Source organism: Acomys minous (genome assembly GCF_964271855.1).
Source record: "Acomys minous genome assembly, chromosome: 4".
NCBI classification, from domain to species: Eukaryota; Metazoa; Chordata; class Mammalia; order Rodentia; family Muridae; genus Acomys; species Acomys minous.
Genome location: NC_140486.1, coordinates 34,315,237 through 34,332,188, shown reverse-complemented (window position 1 = coordinate 34,332,188; position 16,952 = coordinate 34,315,237). Strand labels below are relative to the sequence as shown.

At 41.3% G+C, this 16,952-nt stretch overlaps 1 protein-coding gene across 8 annotated transcripts in view; it reads left to right on the top strand.

The window, feature by feature from the left end:
- SNCAIP (synuclein alpha interacting protein) overlaps nucleotides 1–16,952 on the top strand; it is a 138,409-nt gene that overhangs the window by 105,453 nt on the left and 16,004 nt on the right. For all 8 annotated transcript variants that reach the window (XM_084779406.1, XM_084779405.1, XM_084779408.1 and 5 more), the window contains 3 exons: nucleotides 4,194–4,307; nucleotides 13,829–13,954; nucleotides 16,462–16,631. In XM_084779406.1, coding sequence (XP_084635532.1) covers nucleotides 4,194–4,307; nucleotides 13,829–13,954; nucleotides 16,462–16,631 — 410 coding nt within the window. The remainder of the gene's footprint in view (nucleotides 1–4,193; nucleotides 4,308–13,828; nucleotides 13,955–16,461; nucleotides 16,632–16,952) is intronic.

Below are 16,952 nucleotides of genomic sequence, written 5' to 3'. Positions count from 1 at the left end.
GTTGTTGTTGTTGTTGTTTTGTTTTGTTTTGTTTTTTTAACTGCTTTGGTCATTCTGATTAAGCCCAAAGGCAAAGTGTTGGTTGGTCTGGTGATAACATGACGTCACACACACCCTTACAGACAGTCTTTTTTTGTTTGTTTGGTTGGTTGGTTTGGTTTTTTGAGACAGGGTTTCTCTGCATAGCCTTGGCTGTCCTGGAATTCTCCTTGCAGACCAGGCTGGCCTCGAACTCACAGAGATCCTCCTGCCTCTGCCTCCCAAGTGCTGGTATTAAAGGCGTGCGCCGCCGCCGCCGCCACCACCACCCGGCAAGATAGTCTTTTTTTAACATTCAAATAACTCCAAGCTCTGGCTTGAGCACTCAAAAGTATCTTGCTGGAATTTAATGGGTTTTTTTGTTGTTCTTATTGTTGTTGCTGGTCGTGGTGGTGGTTTGTATTCTTGTTACCTGCGTTTAAGGCAAGTTATTTTGGTTTCAACCTCAGAGAAGAAACATGATATTTCCTTCTATTCTTTGGATAGCATTTTTATTTGCTTAAATGCTGCCCACTTGATTCACCAGACCTGAAATTCATCTGAAAGAACTGTCCCTCACGACACTCAAACGCACCCACCTGTCAAGTGCACAGAAAATGCTTTCTAGGATAGAGCATATATTGGGTTATGTAAGAAATTCAATAAATCGTGAAGGATTGAAATACAAGCTTACGTACTTTACCCATAGTAAAATGCAATAGAAACTAGCCACTGAAGGAAACATGGGATAGTCACAAGTCTGTGACATTAACCCGCCTTAAAAGAGTTGGTGAGCAAAAAGAAGTCAAAGGAAACTGGGAACGATTGCAGGTGAATGAGAATGAAAACCCAACACACTGCTGCCCTCAGGGGAAGCGTGCGCAGCTGCGCTTAGAAGGGCGTGAAAAGGAGGCGGGGCATGCACGTAAAGGAGGCGGGGCATGCATGTAAAGGAGGCGGGGCAAGGAGGAAAGTTTCAGACATACACTGTAGGAACTGGAGAAGAAAGACAAACTTAACCTAGAGCAAACAAAAGAAAGGAAATAACAGGACTTGAAGCGCAGATAAGTGGAACCGAGACTATAAGAACAATAGAGAAAATAGACAAAGCTAAATTTGCTCGTATGAAAAAGTAGGGGGAAAAAATCTTTAATTTAGCTTGACTAGCCAGAAAGAAAGAAAGAAGAGGGAGGTGTCTCTGTTCACTAAAACAAGAGGCATGGCCTCACGTTTCTATGTTGTGCATAAATAGTAATTTCGACAAACTGTCTTGCTCCTTGTATGATCAAGACGGCTCCCGTTTCTCTCTTCATTTAGAGAGAATGAATTGAATGTTTAATGTGGAAAGAGCCTGGGCACAGTTACTGGAACCAGGATGAAGAGTGGCCACAAGAACCTGAGAGAAAATGCTGATCTGAAAGGCATGGCTGACTTTGACCTTTGGCTAGTGGAGGGACTGGGCTAGCCCATGGCAGCACCACAGCTCAAGAACCAAGAACAAAAGGGACCTCAAACTATGTCTGTTTTTCTGGTCTCCTGCTGCTAATGTGCACTGCCAAACGGAGCCAGAAGCCAGGATGTCAGTCACCCCAAACAGACTAGCCCTCAGGGCAGCAAGGAGCGCATTACCTGGTTATACCAATAAAGGCATGTGTCACGTAATGATGAAGACACATTCTGAGAGGCCTTTTTCCATGGTTTTGTCCTTGTACAACCACCACAGAGAATATTTACATAAACATGGTAGAGCTCTGTACTGTGGCGTTAACGCAGTTAGGAGATGGCAAACATGAAGCACATGTGGGTACTGCTGGCACAACCCAGCATCCTGCTTTACAGTAAATGCTTTGTCATAAGGAGGAGTGCGGGCTAAAAGAATGAAAAGCAGTCTAGTATAGTAAATAGATAAACCAGTAGCACAGCTGTTTGTTGTTGGCTGTAATTATGATTTCTATGGGACCTTCATACTATGCACAGGCATGCAGCACATTCCTGTACCTCCAAGGACAGAATAGCATGTGTCTTTGCAAGTGTATGAAACTATGAACATGTGTGTGTGTGTGTGCAGGTGTGTGTGAGTATCAGTGTGAAAGTCAGTGTGCATCTTTGTAAGAGAAAGAATCAGCATGTGTGAGAGAATCAGTGCATATGTGAGTCCGTATGTGTGAGTGTATATGTGTGTGAGTGTGTGTGAGTCAGTGTGAGTGTGTGTGTGAGAGTGTTGTGTGAGAGTCAGTGTGTGAGAGGGAGTCGTGTGTATATGTGTAAGATAGAATGTGTATGTGAGCCAGTATGAGTGTGTGTGTGTGTGTGTGAGAAAATTTGTCTGTGTGTGAGTGTATATATGTGTGTGTGTGTGTATGTGTAAGAGAGAGAGAGAAGAGAGAGAGAGAGAGAGAGAGAGAGAGAGAGAGAGAGAGAGAGAGAGACTGTCCCAATATGCACGAACTACATTTTAACTATTTCCATGTCTTGTTTATGACATTATAAGACAAAAGTCCGTATAAAAATCCCAGCTGATTTTCTTGTCTCCTTCCACTGCACTGCCCTTCTTCATCCTAACTAGGGATAATTTTAGTTTCCTTTTTCTAAAAAAAAAAAAAAAATTCTGCAACTTCTACAAGTTTCTGAGTTTTGTAGCATTATTTTATCACATTCAAATAACAAATAGTTGTTTTATAAGAACACTGTCACCTTTCAAATGTTTGATTGTTCTGCTAATTAAAATATTTACCCTCATTACTTAATAGGAATTGTCATTTCAAATACAAATATGTCAATTTTCATGAAAATATGACTGTTTTATTTCAAAAGTAGTTGCTCTGTCTTATAAGCTATAAGTGAATGGGACTGGAGAGAGGGCTCAGAGATTAAGAGCATACCAATAAAGGCATGTGTCCAGAGAGCCAGGGTTTGATTTCCAACACCCACAGGACAGCTGACAGCTGCTTGTACCTGTAACTCCAGTTCCGGGGGATCCAACGCCCTCTTCTGGCCTCCTGGAGCAACAAGCACTCATGTAGTTCACAGAAATACATGCAGGCAAAACACTCACACACATAAAAGTAAATATATCTCTAAATAACATGTTTTAGATGACAGGTACTGATTGCCAGTAAAACTGTGTGTGGTTCTGGACGAATATAGAACAAGTGGAATGAATGTTCTACTTCTGTTTGTGGTAATGTGAAGTAGTTTGCCATTTGGAAACAAGTTTGACAGCTTTTCATAAGGTTAAATATACACCTACCACAGTCTTAGAAATTATAATTCTAGAGCTGGGCATGGTAGTGCATGCCTTGAATCCCAGCATGTGGAAGGTAGAAGGATGCCTGTGAGTTTGAAACAACCCTGGTTTACAGAGTGAAATTCAGGATGGGCAGAACTAGGTAGATCTTGTCTCAAAAAAAGGAAGGAATGAAGGATGAAGAAAGAAAGTTTAATTCTAAGTATCTATCCAAGAGAAATAAAAACACGTGATTATATTTTAATTTCAAAAAAATATTTTAAATTAATAAATATCTGTAGTAGCTTGGATAAACTCTGTGTATCACGTGCTAAATGAAAAAAGCCAGAAACAAACAACAACATGCTCATCTTGTCTGAGCTTATTTTACTCAGAGGCAGAATAAGGAGGATGAAAGCCATGGGGTGCTAGAAGCTTTTCGGAGTGTTGACAACATTGTTAATTTGATTGGAGTTAGAGTAATGTGTGTGTGTGTGTGTGTGTGTGTGTGTGTGTGTGTGTGTGTGTGTGTACATATATGCATGTATTTAAAAGTTAATCAAACTTTGCATTCACAGATAAATTTTAGAGCATGTAAATTATACCTCAATAGGATAATTTCATCTACTCATTCATTGTTTATAGTACTAGGGGTCAAACCCAAGGTCTTGCACACACTAGGTAGGTACTAACCACAAAGCTCCACAGAATGATTTTCAATATCACTGATTAGAATCATAAAGACAATGCAAGTAAAAACTCCCCTACCGACTTAGAGCTAAACCACAGGGCAAGAATGTAACAAGTCTTATGTTCATAGTTCAAGTAAACACAAGCCAGATACAAAGCCCAAAATCCATATATCTTCCCATGGTAAAATTACAACCTTTGTGCTATTTGCTGAACCTTAGTAAGCCTGAATTTTTATTTTTGTCTTTTTAAAATCTAGAATGGTCAGTTGGAGTGTGTACGCTGGATGGTGAGTGAAACAGAAGCCATTGCAGAACTGAGTTGTTCCAAGGATTTCCCAAGCCTTATTCATTATGCGGGTTGCTATGGACAGGTATGGAGTTCCTTAGTATCTTCTCTTACATGTCTATTTATTTTTTATTATTATATCATCAAAATCAAAACATGACATCATAAATAAATCCAAAAGTTTTATGAACATTGATATTTATTGTAATATTGTAGTGAAGAATTGTTTAAAAAACTAGACATCTCAAGGCAAGGGTTTAGATAAATAGTGATAAATATTCATCATCCAAATATAAATATTTGGACAAATATTCCTATAATAGAATTTTGGGGGAAGTGTTAATTACATAATGCTAATAAAGTATATAATATAAAACTTACACTGTAAATTAATACAAACTTTAAATTTTGTAGAAAAAGAACCAGAAAGTAACACTAGAGAAAACACAGCTCAATGTAGTTTCAGCCATTTTTGTAAAGACTGGAACTACAATTGGCTTTTTAAAAGTTTTTTATTTGGTATTTTTCTATTTTTTTATAATGAATATTTTTAACATTTACCAAAAAGAAAAATGTTAATAATATGTTGAGCACAAAACCAACACCCAGGTCTTTATAAGGCATCAGTAAAGGATGCCTCACTGGAACAAAGATGAGCAGATGGTTAAGTAAAGCTCCTCAGAGCTAACCTCTGCAGGGGCCTGTGAGATGCTCCCTGGGCAAAGCCCTCACTAATGGCCTAGGTCAGTTCCCCAGAGCCCATGTGTATGTGGAAGGAGAGGGCTGACTGCAGAAAGATGCCTTCTGGCACACACACGCATACACACACATACTAACGATAGGCTCAAAAATGTTCATTTCTACGTTAGAAAAATCCCAACATTATTAGTTGAAGTACACAGATCTCAGTCCTATATAGTCTCTACCTCTCATGGGGGGTGAGAGCTATAATTTATCTTTTTAAAATACTGAAACCACAAAATGCCAATCTCAACCTTTAAAAAAAGAAATCAGCATAGTAATAAAATAGATTTAATCAAATTGTGACAAAGAAAATTGCTTTTCATGTATCTAACAAGATCTTCTTTGGCTTGAGAGATTTTCCCAGTCGCAGTAAATTGTAGTGTTGCCAATAAAAGACTGTGCTCTTTTTTCCACCATAGTCTTTCTTCCCTTTTTGTGCTATTGTTTAATTTTTGAGATAGGAGTCTTTATGTAGTCTAGACTATCCTGAACCTCACAGCAGGCAGGTCTCAATGACCATCCTGCCTCTGCCTCCTGAGATTAGATTAGAAGTGTCACCATCATGCCTGGGTTGGCATTTCTTTTGTAGAAGTCATATTTGCTGAAAGTTTATTCTTTACCAAAGCAATTTCAATTTATATAACACGCATATAAATTAAAGAAAGGGAGAGAGTGAGGGAGAATATATACAGACCCACACACATATGCATACATACGTCCTTCATGTGCCAGGCACACACATAGACGTTTCCTTTGTGTGCCAAGCTCCGTGCCACTGGATCTTATATAAATTATCTGATTCTTAAAACAACCTTATAAAATCTTGCTTATTCCAATAGATGAAGAAACTGAAGAAGGAAATTTAAACAAGTGGCGTAAACATTGTCTAATGGCTATTAAGAGCAATGACTAGATTTCTAGTCCTGTGTGTTCATGGGCAAAGTTACTTTGACTCTCTCTGTACCAATGGTTGGTACAGATTATTATAGTGTCATTGATAGAGCAAAAAGTGACTTTCTATGATTTTACTTATCATGGTGATAGTTGGCGTGCCTCACATAGGCCATTAAAACTGTTTAAATGTGTGGAATTAAAAAAAAAAGAGTAGGAAGAACATTGACATTTTGAATAAGTCACTGTCTTCAAAATATTAGAATTACATCATTTTTTGCATTGTGCTTCCCAGTCCCACCCACTGTCATAAAACAACCAGTGACAATTATTACACCTTTACTAAGAATATGTTATCATTGTATGTTTACTGGAGAGGAGAACAGAAGTCATTTTGGTATTGAGCAAATGTATTAAACTATGTGAATTCTGATTTCATTTGCTCATTCAAAGCCTAATTATGCTCTTGGGGGTGTTTGTGGAAAGGCTGCAGAGCTGACTCCCGGAAGGGGGAGAAAGAAGAAAGGCTCTGGGCAAACGCCTGGGTATTTGGCGTTCTTCGGGGAAATGTCAGCTAGATGCCAGTTCCTTTGTTCAAGTCTCAAGGCAGGTTTCTCAGATTTCTTAAACTGTTGGAATAGAACAAAAGGAAGTGCCCCTTGTGAGACGGCAGCGTGAGCTGCTGCTTACTGAGCTGAAATCTAGGAAAACGCGGAGTCCGGTGACCTATCCAAACAGACTCATTCAAGCATTGACTTCACGCTGGCGTTCATCCTGAGGTTGTTCTAGGATGATGTGTGTTTCTATGACATAAAATGAAGATTTGATGGAGGCCGTCCAGTAGCCCCCGTCAAAGAACAATCTAACCCCTTGGAAAATATAGAAGCACATGTGATCTGCCCATTCTGTCCAGTGTCATCCTCCATCCGCCACAGCCACTTATGTAACAGATAACCTGCACAACGGCTAAACTTGGAACCATTACAAGGCTAATATTTCCACAAGGACGATTGTTATTGAACAGTTTCCTAATGGATTCAGCACATGCAAGTCTTTCTCTGCCAGGCAGGCACTTGGAGTGTGTTCTGATTTTGTTTCTTCAGTAAATACCTGTGGAAAGGACAGGACCGACCACAGAAAATTGTTCCCTCTGTTCCCTCTACTTGCTCTCTGCCCTTCTATAGATCCATAAAGAACAGGCTCCCAATTTGTGTCCTTTTCCTTGTAAAAATTACCTTTAAAGACTCCAGTACCACAGAGTGGCCAGCAGTTTTCGTGGACTCCTGGAGTGATAGATCTTTGGGTGATAGGAATTGATTTTCCTCATCTTGACACTTGAAGTCTCAGAGGGTGCAATTATTTTACTGCCTTGCCATCTCTAGCACAACTAGCTATAGGGAGAGTGAACGTGAAAGCCTTGAGGGAACGGGAGGAGCAGCCCAGAGGTGTCCTTGCAGAGGCCTGCTCTGCTTCCCCGATATGCAAGCTGCTGGCGAAACGATTGAGAACGAACCGTGCTGATTCAAAGCCATGTCTATGTGGCTTGAGCATTTTATTCAAACATGAAGGGTCAAGTTGTTGCGCTCAGGGTCTCCCAGCAGATACCCTACGTGCAGCTGCTATGGGAGGTGTCAGCCTGTACTTACTGCCTTGGTACTTGGTCCAGGGGGCCGTGTGATGGGCAACATCAAATCTATGATTCCTTTGGTTTTTGAGTCTTTCATGGGATGTTTGGTCAAAATAGTCTACAAAAACAACTTACTTTCATGATGCTGGGCACCTGTGTCTAGTCTTCATTTTACATTTTGGTCCTGAGTAGGTTTGGTATATTTTAGAGGCTCTTTCTGAAGCGAGAAAAGGCTCACAGAATCCTATAAATGGCCATAGGCAGCAAAGGGCATGCTGATGATGAGGGGATGCTTCGACGTCATCTGCCGCTGGTCTGTGACTCACTTTAATCCAAGATGTATTCTCTCCTGGGCCTTAGTGTTACGTTAGTGATTGTTTCACAGTCATGAGGCAGGAATAAGTAAACAATCTGAAAGTGCTGTTGTTAGAGATCAAAGAAAAGTAAAAAAAAAAAATCTATTTGTGCTTTGTTCTTGTTCTGTTTTGATTTTGGTTTTGTTTGTTTGTTTGTTTGTTTGTTGTTTTTGATGAGTCTTGGTGTGTAACATAGGATCATGGAGAGCTTAGGATCCTCCTAATTTAGCATCCCAAGGCCTGACATTGCAGATGCTTACCACCACAGCTGGCAGGAAAAAAAAAACTTTTTTAGCGTCAATCTGCACCCCAAGCACTGGTCTTGTAAAAGTGTAATTAACCCAGAGCTCTAAGGCTGGCGGACTGACAGCCAACCAGAGTGGATGCTGAGCCTGAAGGCACTAGGGGAGCCTGCCAGCTAGAATCAGTGCTGTTGCTGAAATGAGCAGTGGTGGGCATTTGTGCTCCAGAGATAGAAAGTAGAGTCACAAAGGTAACTGAGCCCAAGTGTTGTTTTTTAAAATTATCTATATTACCTGTAGGCCTGGCTAGCAATCAGTCAAGACACAGATACTTGTTATATTTTAAAATAGCCTTAGTTAACCTGGGCAGGGTAGATATCAATCCTCTAAACTACTTTTTACAGTAGGGCCTGAGGCATGGACTCCCTGTCTTAATCTCATGCCATCTGCTTCCAATAACTTTTATCAAGCTACCTCCCATCCATAATCTCATACACTTGTTAATGTTCTTCATCTGGGCCGAATTCTTTGTCCACACCGGCCACGTGCTTCTTTTTTATCTAACCCAAGGCAGCCTTTCTCTTTTTATTTTATTTTAGGTTTTGTGTGTGTGCGCGCACGTGCGCCATGGTGATGGTCTTTTTTTTTTTTTTTTTTTTAGAATTTCTTTCTTTTTTTTAGCCCCACCTATCTCTTTTGTCCTGTCCAAGTGGGATGGCTTTTTAATAAGCAAAAGACTGGTCGCAGAGACAGTAAGCAGTAATTAACATCAAAATATATCAAAGCATCCCCCAACACCCAAGTGCCAGGTGAATGGTCTTTAGTCCTAGCTCAGTGGCTTTGCAGGCACGCATGTAGAAAGAATAAAAGGGGGAATTCAAAACAAGACTAGAGAAGAGAAAAAAAAAACTCCTGTGCCTCTGTGTCCTTATTTGTATGACATGAGAATTTTCCTCATAAAGATTCTGAGAACCCAGTGTACGCACTAGATACATGTTGGCTGCTGTGGCAACTGGACATCTTCCAATTTGTTGATTTTGTTGCTATCAATGTAATTTACTTACTTATATTAGTTTTAGTAAAGTATAAGAAAAACTTACCAAGGAGTTATTATAGCACTGATATGCCTAATCAATTCGTACATGCATCATTTCCCCCCACATCCTGCCTTATCTATGTCCTATATTTGCCTTACAACAAATGGTATAAAATTATTGATGACCACTTTTTTTACATTTTAACATCTTGATAAATGGGACAAATCTCTAAAATTATATTGTATTTCATTTGATGATCTATTGTTGCAAACAAATCAGACTCCTTCTGGTTGCACCAAGAAGCTGTAGAGATTTTATTGATACCAGCAATAAAACTGTGACATACATTTCAATTAAACTTTTATTAGACTTTGCTCAGCACATCTTATAAATCACGTGTATTAATTGCCTCTTTAAAAGCTTGCATTGCCTTTGGGAACACTTAATATGCAATGCTAAAACAGGTTATCCAAATTCCAGAAAATCCTCAGAAGAGGAAATCAGTCTATGAGAGAAGTGCTTGGCCCATAGATGTAAACTGAATGCATACATAGATGTGTGGATGGGTGAATTGGTGGATGGCTGGACAGACTTTCTACTGGAGAGTTGTTCTTCAAAACAGAAGTAATATAGACAAGCTTCTCTAGCCACGTGACTGCGTTAAGTGTTCTCTGAAAGCTTATCCAGCTTAACCCAATGTGAAAATCTGATGTTGCACTCTTCCTTCAGTTCCTCCTGTGAGGGAGGAGGAAAACACACACACACATACACACGGAGACAGACAGAGAGGGAGAGACAGAGAGAGAGAGAGACAGACAGACAGACAGACAGACAGACAGAGATGCACATACACAGAGATGGATGGGTGGGAGGGAGGAGGGGGAGAGAAAGGGCTCAGAGGGGAGGTAGACATCATTACATGTCTTGTACCTGATGCTTCAGTGAGGGCCTTCTTGGTAGGATAAATGGCCACTCCCTCCTGGTTATAATTTGATGTACTTGTCAAATAAGTCACCATTTTCTTCTTCTAAGACTCTGCATCTCTATAGCCCCAGAGTCAGAGTCCAGTTTCTCTCATAATGGGTATTAAAGATCTCATGTGAAAATCATGGAAACTGGCCATTTTTACATATATCATGAAATCCTAATGCACTCACCTGTCCCTTTGGGTAGTACCCATCCAAATGATGTGACAGGAAAGATTTTTATTTCTTTACAAGATATGAGTAAACAGGCCAATTGCCTTATCTTCTTAACACAGTTATATATTTTAGTTTTTATTAGCTTTTAAAAATTAGATTTTGTATGGTGCTTTTTTCAAAATAGTATTTTGTTGTCTCTTTTCCCACCCCTTCCCCAGTCCCACACCTAACCTTAAGCCAACTTACCCCAATATCTTCCATTCCACTCTCACATAGTTTGTGACCCTTTGACTTTTTGCCCTCCTCCCCTTTTCATGGTCCATTATCTTATTTCATATGAAAGAACTGTGCTGCAGAAAACATAAAACAGAATTTGAGGTGCTGGGCAAAACCTTGTTCTGAGTCAGTAAGGAGTTTCTGCCCTGTGCAAGCGTTAGGTAAGGTCTCTAACAGCCACTACAAGAAAAGGTGAGCGACTGTTGTAACTGTTCAGCTGGTGCTGCTCAGAGCACTTGGGAGTCATGGCAACTTTCTTTTCTCACACAGCCCTCAAGTGCCTTGTCCTCCCAGATTACGTGTGTGTGTGTGTGTGTGTGTGTGTGTGTGTGTGTGTGTGTGTATAGTATTCTACTGAAGACAACCTCATTACTAAAAGTCAAAACACTATGATTTTAGTAAAGTGTGTGTCTATGCAGGTAGAATAGGCACACCCATTAGAACATTCAATTAAATCTGAAAAATACAAAGCTTTGCATGACAGGACATTTTACAATAGGACATCTCAAAATATCTTGAACTCGTTTGACCTTTAGTTGCAAAAGGAAGCCAGCAAAAATCAGTCAGCGTTCTCCTCTGTCCTGGACAGTTTTATGCCAATTTGACACAAGCTTATAGTCATCTGAGAGGAAGGAGCCTCAATTGAAAAATGTCTCTGTAGGGTCTGGCAGTTGGGCATTTTCTTAATTAGCAGTTGATGAGGGGAGGGCCCAGCCAATTGTGGGTGGTGCTTTCACTGGGCTGGTGGTCCTGGATTCTATAAGAAAGCAGGTTGAGTGAACCATGGTAAGGAAGTCAGTAAGCACCACCCCTCCATGGTCTGTGCATCAGCTCCTGCCCTGGATTCCTGTACTGACTTCCTCAGTGATGGACTAAAGTGGAAGCATCCCAACTTGCTTTGGTCATGGAGTTTCATCTCAGCAATTAGCAACACTGACAATGACATGATTTTCTGACTTATTTTTTTAAAGGTTTTATTTATTATGTATACAGTGTTTGAAGGCCAGAAGAGGGCATTAGATCACATTATAGATGGCTGTGAGCCACCATGTGGTTGCTGGGAATTGAACTCAGGACCTTTGGAAGAAAAGCAGAACAGTCAGTGCTCTTAACCTCTGAGCCACCTCTCCAGCCCCTGATTTTCTGACTTATAAAGCAAAGATTGAGTTAGATGATTCCCCAAAATCTTTTCCAATGTGAAGTTTTAAGAGTCCATCTTCATTATCATGGAACAAACTAAGTCACTTCAACCTTGAAAATGACTTATTGAAGAGACTGTCTTTCTCATCTGTAGAGACACTGCAGTCTGCCCTCTTGGGGTTTCCTTAGGCCTTAGCCCTTGACAGCATGTCAGTTGGTAATATCTTTAATCCTCATACACTTCTGCTCATTGAGACTTTGTTTTTCTTGGTTTTTATTTTTGTTTCGTTTATGGAAACATTGTCTTTCTATGTAGCTATGGCTGTAATAGAACTTGCTATGTTGACAGCGCTGGCCTTGAACTCATAGACATCCACCTACCTCTGTGTCCCAAGCCCCAATCTATCAACAGTTTTTAAAGATGGTATCATGTATGTGTTTGGAGGAGGTAGAGCCATGTGAACTCTCAGGCCCAGGGAAGCAAGAAGAGTCTGTCAGATCATTTGGAGATAGTGTTATGGGCTGTTGTGAGCCATTCAGTGTGGTGCTAGGAACCGAACCAGGATCTGGTTGAAGTTTTGAAAGAACTAAGATTGAATAGCACAGTAGCCTCTTTCCAAGTAAAAGAAATACAATATTTTACTCCTAGTTAACCAGGAAGTGTATGGCAGCCATTTTAATACCCCAAGCAGGAGAAAATATTGCCCATTCTAGTCCCAACATCAACTCCAATTTTCTATAAGTTGGCCTTTGAAGAAGAGAGTTAAGCTTTCTCTAATTTCTAATTCTCAACCTGAGTCTCTAGACTCAGCCTCAACTCATTTTCTGGGGACCCTTGAAAACCTCCCTTGACCCTCTACAAAGGTCACCTCCATCTGCAGCTAGTATTCATCCTGATCTCCCAGTTGCCCGGATGTAGGGATCAGTTGCGTTTTTCTCATCTTGCTTTTGAAAGGTCTCACTCCAGCTTGCTCACTTGGACAGAGTGTGGTAAGAACATTCCGTCTGTCCTCATGTCTCAGATACCTTTGTAAACAGTGCCCTATTCACCAGCAGAGAGGAAAACATGAAAGGAGCTAGCTGTTTGCATCCAACATTCCTTTAGCAGATTAGCTGGCATGTTCAGAAGATAAAGGCAAATTTAATCCAAAAAAATGTATAAAAAGTTCATGACCAGTCTGAGCAAATAACAGAGGGTGAGGGTGGGGGGGTCTTTAAAAGGTTAAGAAAGATGAAGTTCGAGGCTATTTTGAACACATGATCATTCTTTTAAATGTCACATTCCGCCCACTAAGCTTCATGCTGTTGTTCTTAACCCCTCTCGTTTCTTTTAACTTTATATTTAATTCGTCTATTTTAAAACAGTGAAACTCCATCTCCTTGCTTTCTCCAAAAGCCATGACATGAAAATACCACAAAACAGTCAGTGGGTAAACTGCAAACAGACTGTGCTGAGGCACCCTGACTGCTGGCTCTATGGCTTTGCTTTTGAGAGATGTGGTCTCTGCGCCTTCAGTCCCTTCCCTTTAAACATGAAGGGGGAAAAGTAATACTTTTAAAATACCGCCAGCATTTGGTCGGAGACAAAAAGACGTTCCTACTTTAGCTCATTGAGGTTACTTGTACTTGACAGCTTACTGTGTGGATTCCTGTTCAGCCTGTGAGGCTGCAGGATGTTCAGGATTAGGGGCCGTGGATTAGGAATATCAATTTAAAAGTGAATTGAGTTGTCTCCGTAGTCTAAAGCCTTGCGGAGAGCGGCTTGAAGCCTATGGGCAGCTTAGCAGAAAGTATTGCCTTAAAGAGACTTAAAATCAAAAAACCCGGATTCGGGTCCCCACTTCAGATCTGTCTAACTGTGTGGCTGCGCGGACAGAGACTTTATGGAAACCTTTTTTCCCCTTGGGTAGCAAAAGTAACAAGAACATTTCCCAGGTGACGGCCTGCTTTCGGGAACCCTCTCTGTGACCCTCTTTCTCATTTCAGTCAGAGCCGTAGCTTTTCTGGGCATACTCAATGGAAATCTCCTTTGAATATGATAAGCAATGTTGGCTCTTACACGCTGCTAGTTATAACGCTGTCTCCTTGTGTCTTCATAGTCCACTCCTCTGCGCAGCAGCCCACTAAGTCCAAGTTCTCTTGCGTTTCTAGGAGAAGATTCTTCTGTGGCTTCTTCAGTTCATGCAAGAACAAGGCATCTCACTGGATGAAGTGGACCAGGAAGGCAACAGCGCTGTTCACGTGGCCTCACAGCATGGCTACCTTGGATGCATACAGGTGCACAGCCTGCCGCTTCCCCCGCTCAGGAGAAATAAAACAGGGAAATGAAGGGAGTGGAGAGAAGAAAGAGAAGGAATTTCATTCTTTGGGGGAAATGCCTGTCCTAAATCAGCTTTTATAGTGTAGAGTAGGGGGTGGGAAGCTGGGCTGAGCTTCACAAAAGCATTCAAAATGCCCAGAGGCTAGGCAACTGACTCCCTGGGCCTTCAGCCGACTAGGCAGCGCCTTATAGGCCTTGGTTCCACCAAAGAGCCTCCAGAAGCCTCAGACTTCTAGCCCAACACGCCTTTCTGAACAGTCTCATGTTCTCCATGCACGATGATAGGTGGAGATTATTAAGCAGGTCGGGGGGGGGGGGGGGAGGGGGGAATGATGGCCACTGACCCAAGTCACAAGGTGAGCACTCGTGGGTGTAGGGCCTCTGCAGGAAGTGCAGGAAGGGAAGACTACATCTAAGACAGAGCCCTAGGCAGGGAGAGCCAGCTGCTCAGAAAATCACATGGCAATGTATGCCAAAGCCATGACTATAAAAGTGAAGAGATTAATAAAAGGAAAACAAAACAACAAACCCAAGAATACCAGGAAGCTCACTAGAGGACAGCATTCACACGTCTGCGCCTTGGAGAGCTAACTAGAGAGGGAATATTCAGAGTATCTGGATGTCCTCCCACTGGGGTTGGAAATTGTGTTTCCTAATTCACCAAAGGAGTGATAAGTAGGAAAGTGTAGAATGGATGGAAAGTCAAATTTCTTTTCAATATATGCAAAATGATTAAAAGAATGGTGGTGTTTTTCTGTGGGAAAAAAAGGCAACTGAATGAAGATTTACAACAACAAAAAAAAAGATAGACCTTCTCATTTGATGAAACAATGCCTAATAATCCTGAAATAACTGTTCCATAAACTAGTAAGTGACGACTGAATCCTGAAGAAACCCAGGTGATGCTACTATTTCTAGTTAAAATTTAGATGTTTTCTTTTTAATAGATGAGGAGAAGTAGTCTGTTCTTCCAGAGCATTTATCAGTCCACTTCCCACAGACGATGTTTTTGGCACCAGGTACCATGGAAACTTGGATAACTCAGACAGAGTCTATCTACTGTGTGTGAGATTTAAAAAATTGATAATAATGAGAGCCTAGAGAAAATAAAGGGCCTCATGGGGTGAAAAGGGGGCTGAGGAGAGAAGCAAAGAGCAAGCTGCAGGGTTCAGAGTCAAGGGCAGAAACAACAGTGTGTGTTTATAGAGTCTCTTGGAGCTTCTTGATGATAGGGTCTCTGTGACACCCTGAGATTGGGGAGGAAGTGGCTTCATGGAAAGCTGACCTTCCGTGGTAAGCAATCATAACCTAAAAGGAAAATGAAGCTCTTTAATGACCTGAGCCTAGCAGCCTACGATATTAAACAGAAGCACTGTTTTTTTATTGGGGTGGGGGGATCATTACTACCAAAATAAGCTGAGGTTTTCAGTGTCATCGTGTCATCAGAGAATATGTATGGATCAGCATGTCATTACTATTCATGTGACACCTTCCTTACAGACTCTAACGACATCACAGTATTAATATGAAACAACTGTCATGTTTTTAGGTCATTAATTTCAGCCACGCTCTGTGAAATACTGCTCTCCTCTGTTCAAGGTACTTTGGCCAAATGCCATACATAACTTCTCCACTTGCTTTTGGCTATTAAATTTTACTCAAAAACAGCTTTAAACCTTAATATTAGATCTGACTCGAGCATTGCCATTCTTCTCCCTACTCCGAGCGTAAATGAGAGACATGACTAGTTAGCCTTTAACACATCTAGTGTGTCATTCCTGATTTGGTATGCCTAGCAAGCCCTTAGCAAGTGTTTTCCCAGAACCCGAGAGAAGAAGAACAAGCAGACAGAATCCCATTCTCCACATCCCACAGGCAACTCTGACTTTAAGAACGCTTTCTTTTGGAACCCCAACCATCAAAATGACAAAATACCACAAGCATTGCACTGTTCGTCTCATAAAAGAAAGGGTTTGGTGGCCTCTTCCCCTGCCACCATAGCCTAAAGGTTGGGGAGGATGTGGTAATATCAACTTGTCCCATCCTTGTTGGCTCTGAGGGAAGCCTTGGACATCAGCAAGGAAGATCACTAACAAATGCTCTTCTCTGAACTGGTGTTTCTCACCCAACACCATGGACTCTGATAATTGGCTTTGTAATAAGGAGAAAAATTCTACCCAGCACTCTGTTATAGTCTTTTAAAAACAATATTTAGAAGGAAGTCCTGGGGCTAGAAAGATGGTTCAGCCATTAAGAGTACTTGCTGTTCTTCCAGAGGTCACAAGTTCAATTTGTAGCACCAACACTAAGCAACTCACAACTACAACTCCAGCTCTGAGGAATCTCTTGCCCTCTTCTGGACTCTGCACGTGCACACACACACACACACACACACACACACACACACACCCTGTTTAATAAATAAAGACCTGATATAATAACATGTTTTTGTATTTTCTGACAGACCCTGGTGGAGTATGGAGCAAATGTCACTATGCAGAACCACGCTGGGGAAAAGCCTTCCCAGAGTGCTGAGCGGCACGGGCACACGCTATGCTCCCGGTACCTGGTGGTAGTAGAGACCTGCATGTCACTGGCCTCACAAGTGGTAAAGCTGACCAAGCAGCTGAAGGAGTAAGTGGACACTTGTTTTCTGGAGCACAAAGTCTGACTTGTATTTGTTGTGCCTGCATCTCAGCTAAGGGCTTTGGAGAACTCCCCCCATTCTAGTTATAAAAGGAGTCTCGGGCATTCTCATCTTTTCTTCCTCCATCCTAGGTGTGCAGAGCCTGTGTTCATGCTAAACATAACAGCTCTACGATAGCAAAATGGTATTAAACAACCAAGCACAGAGTAAGTTCACCAACAGGGAATTACAGTCTTTGTAAAGAGGGCGTGTGTGTACATTCAGTTCACCTCAGAGACATGTTGTATCAGGGCTTGGGCAGCTTGAAG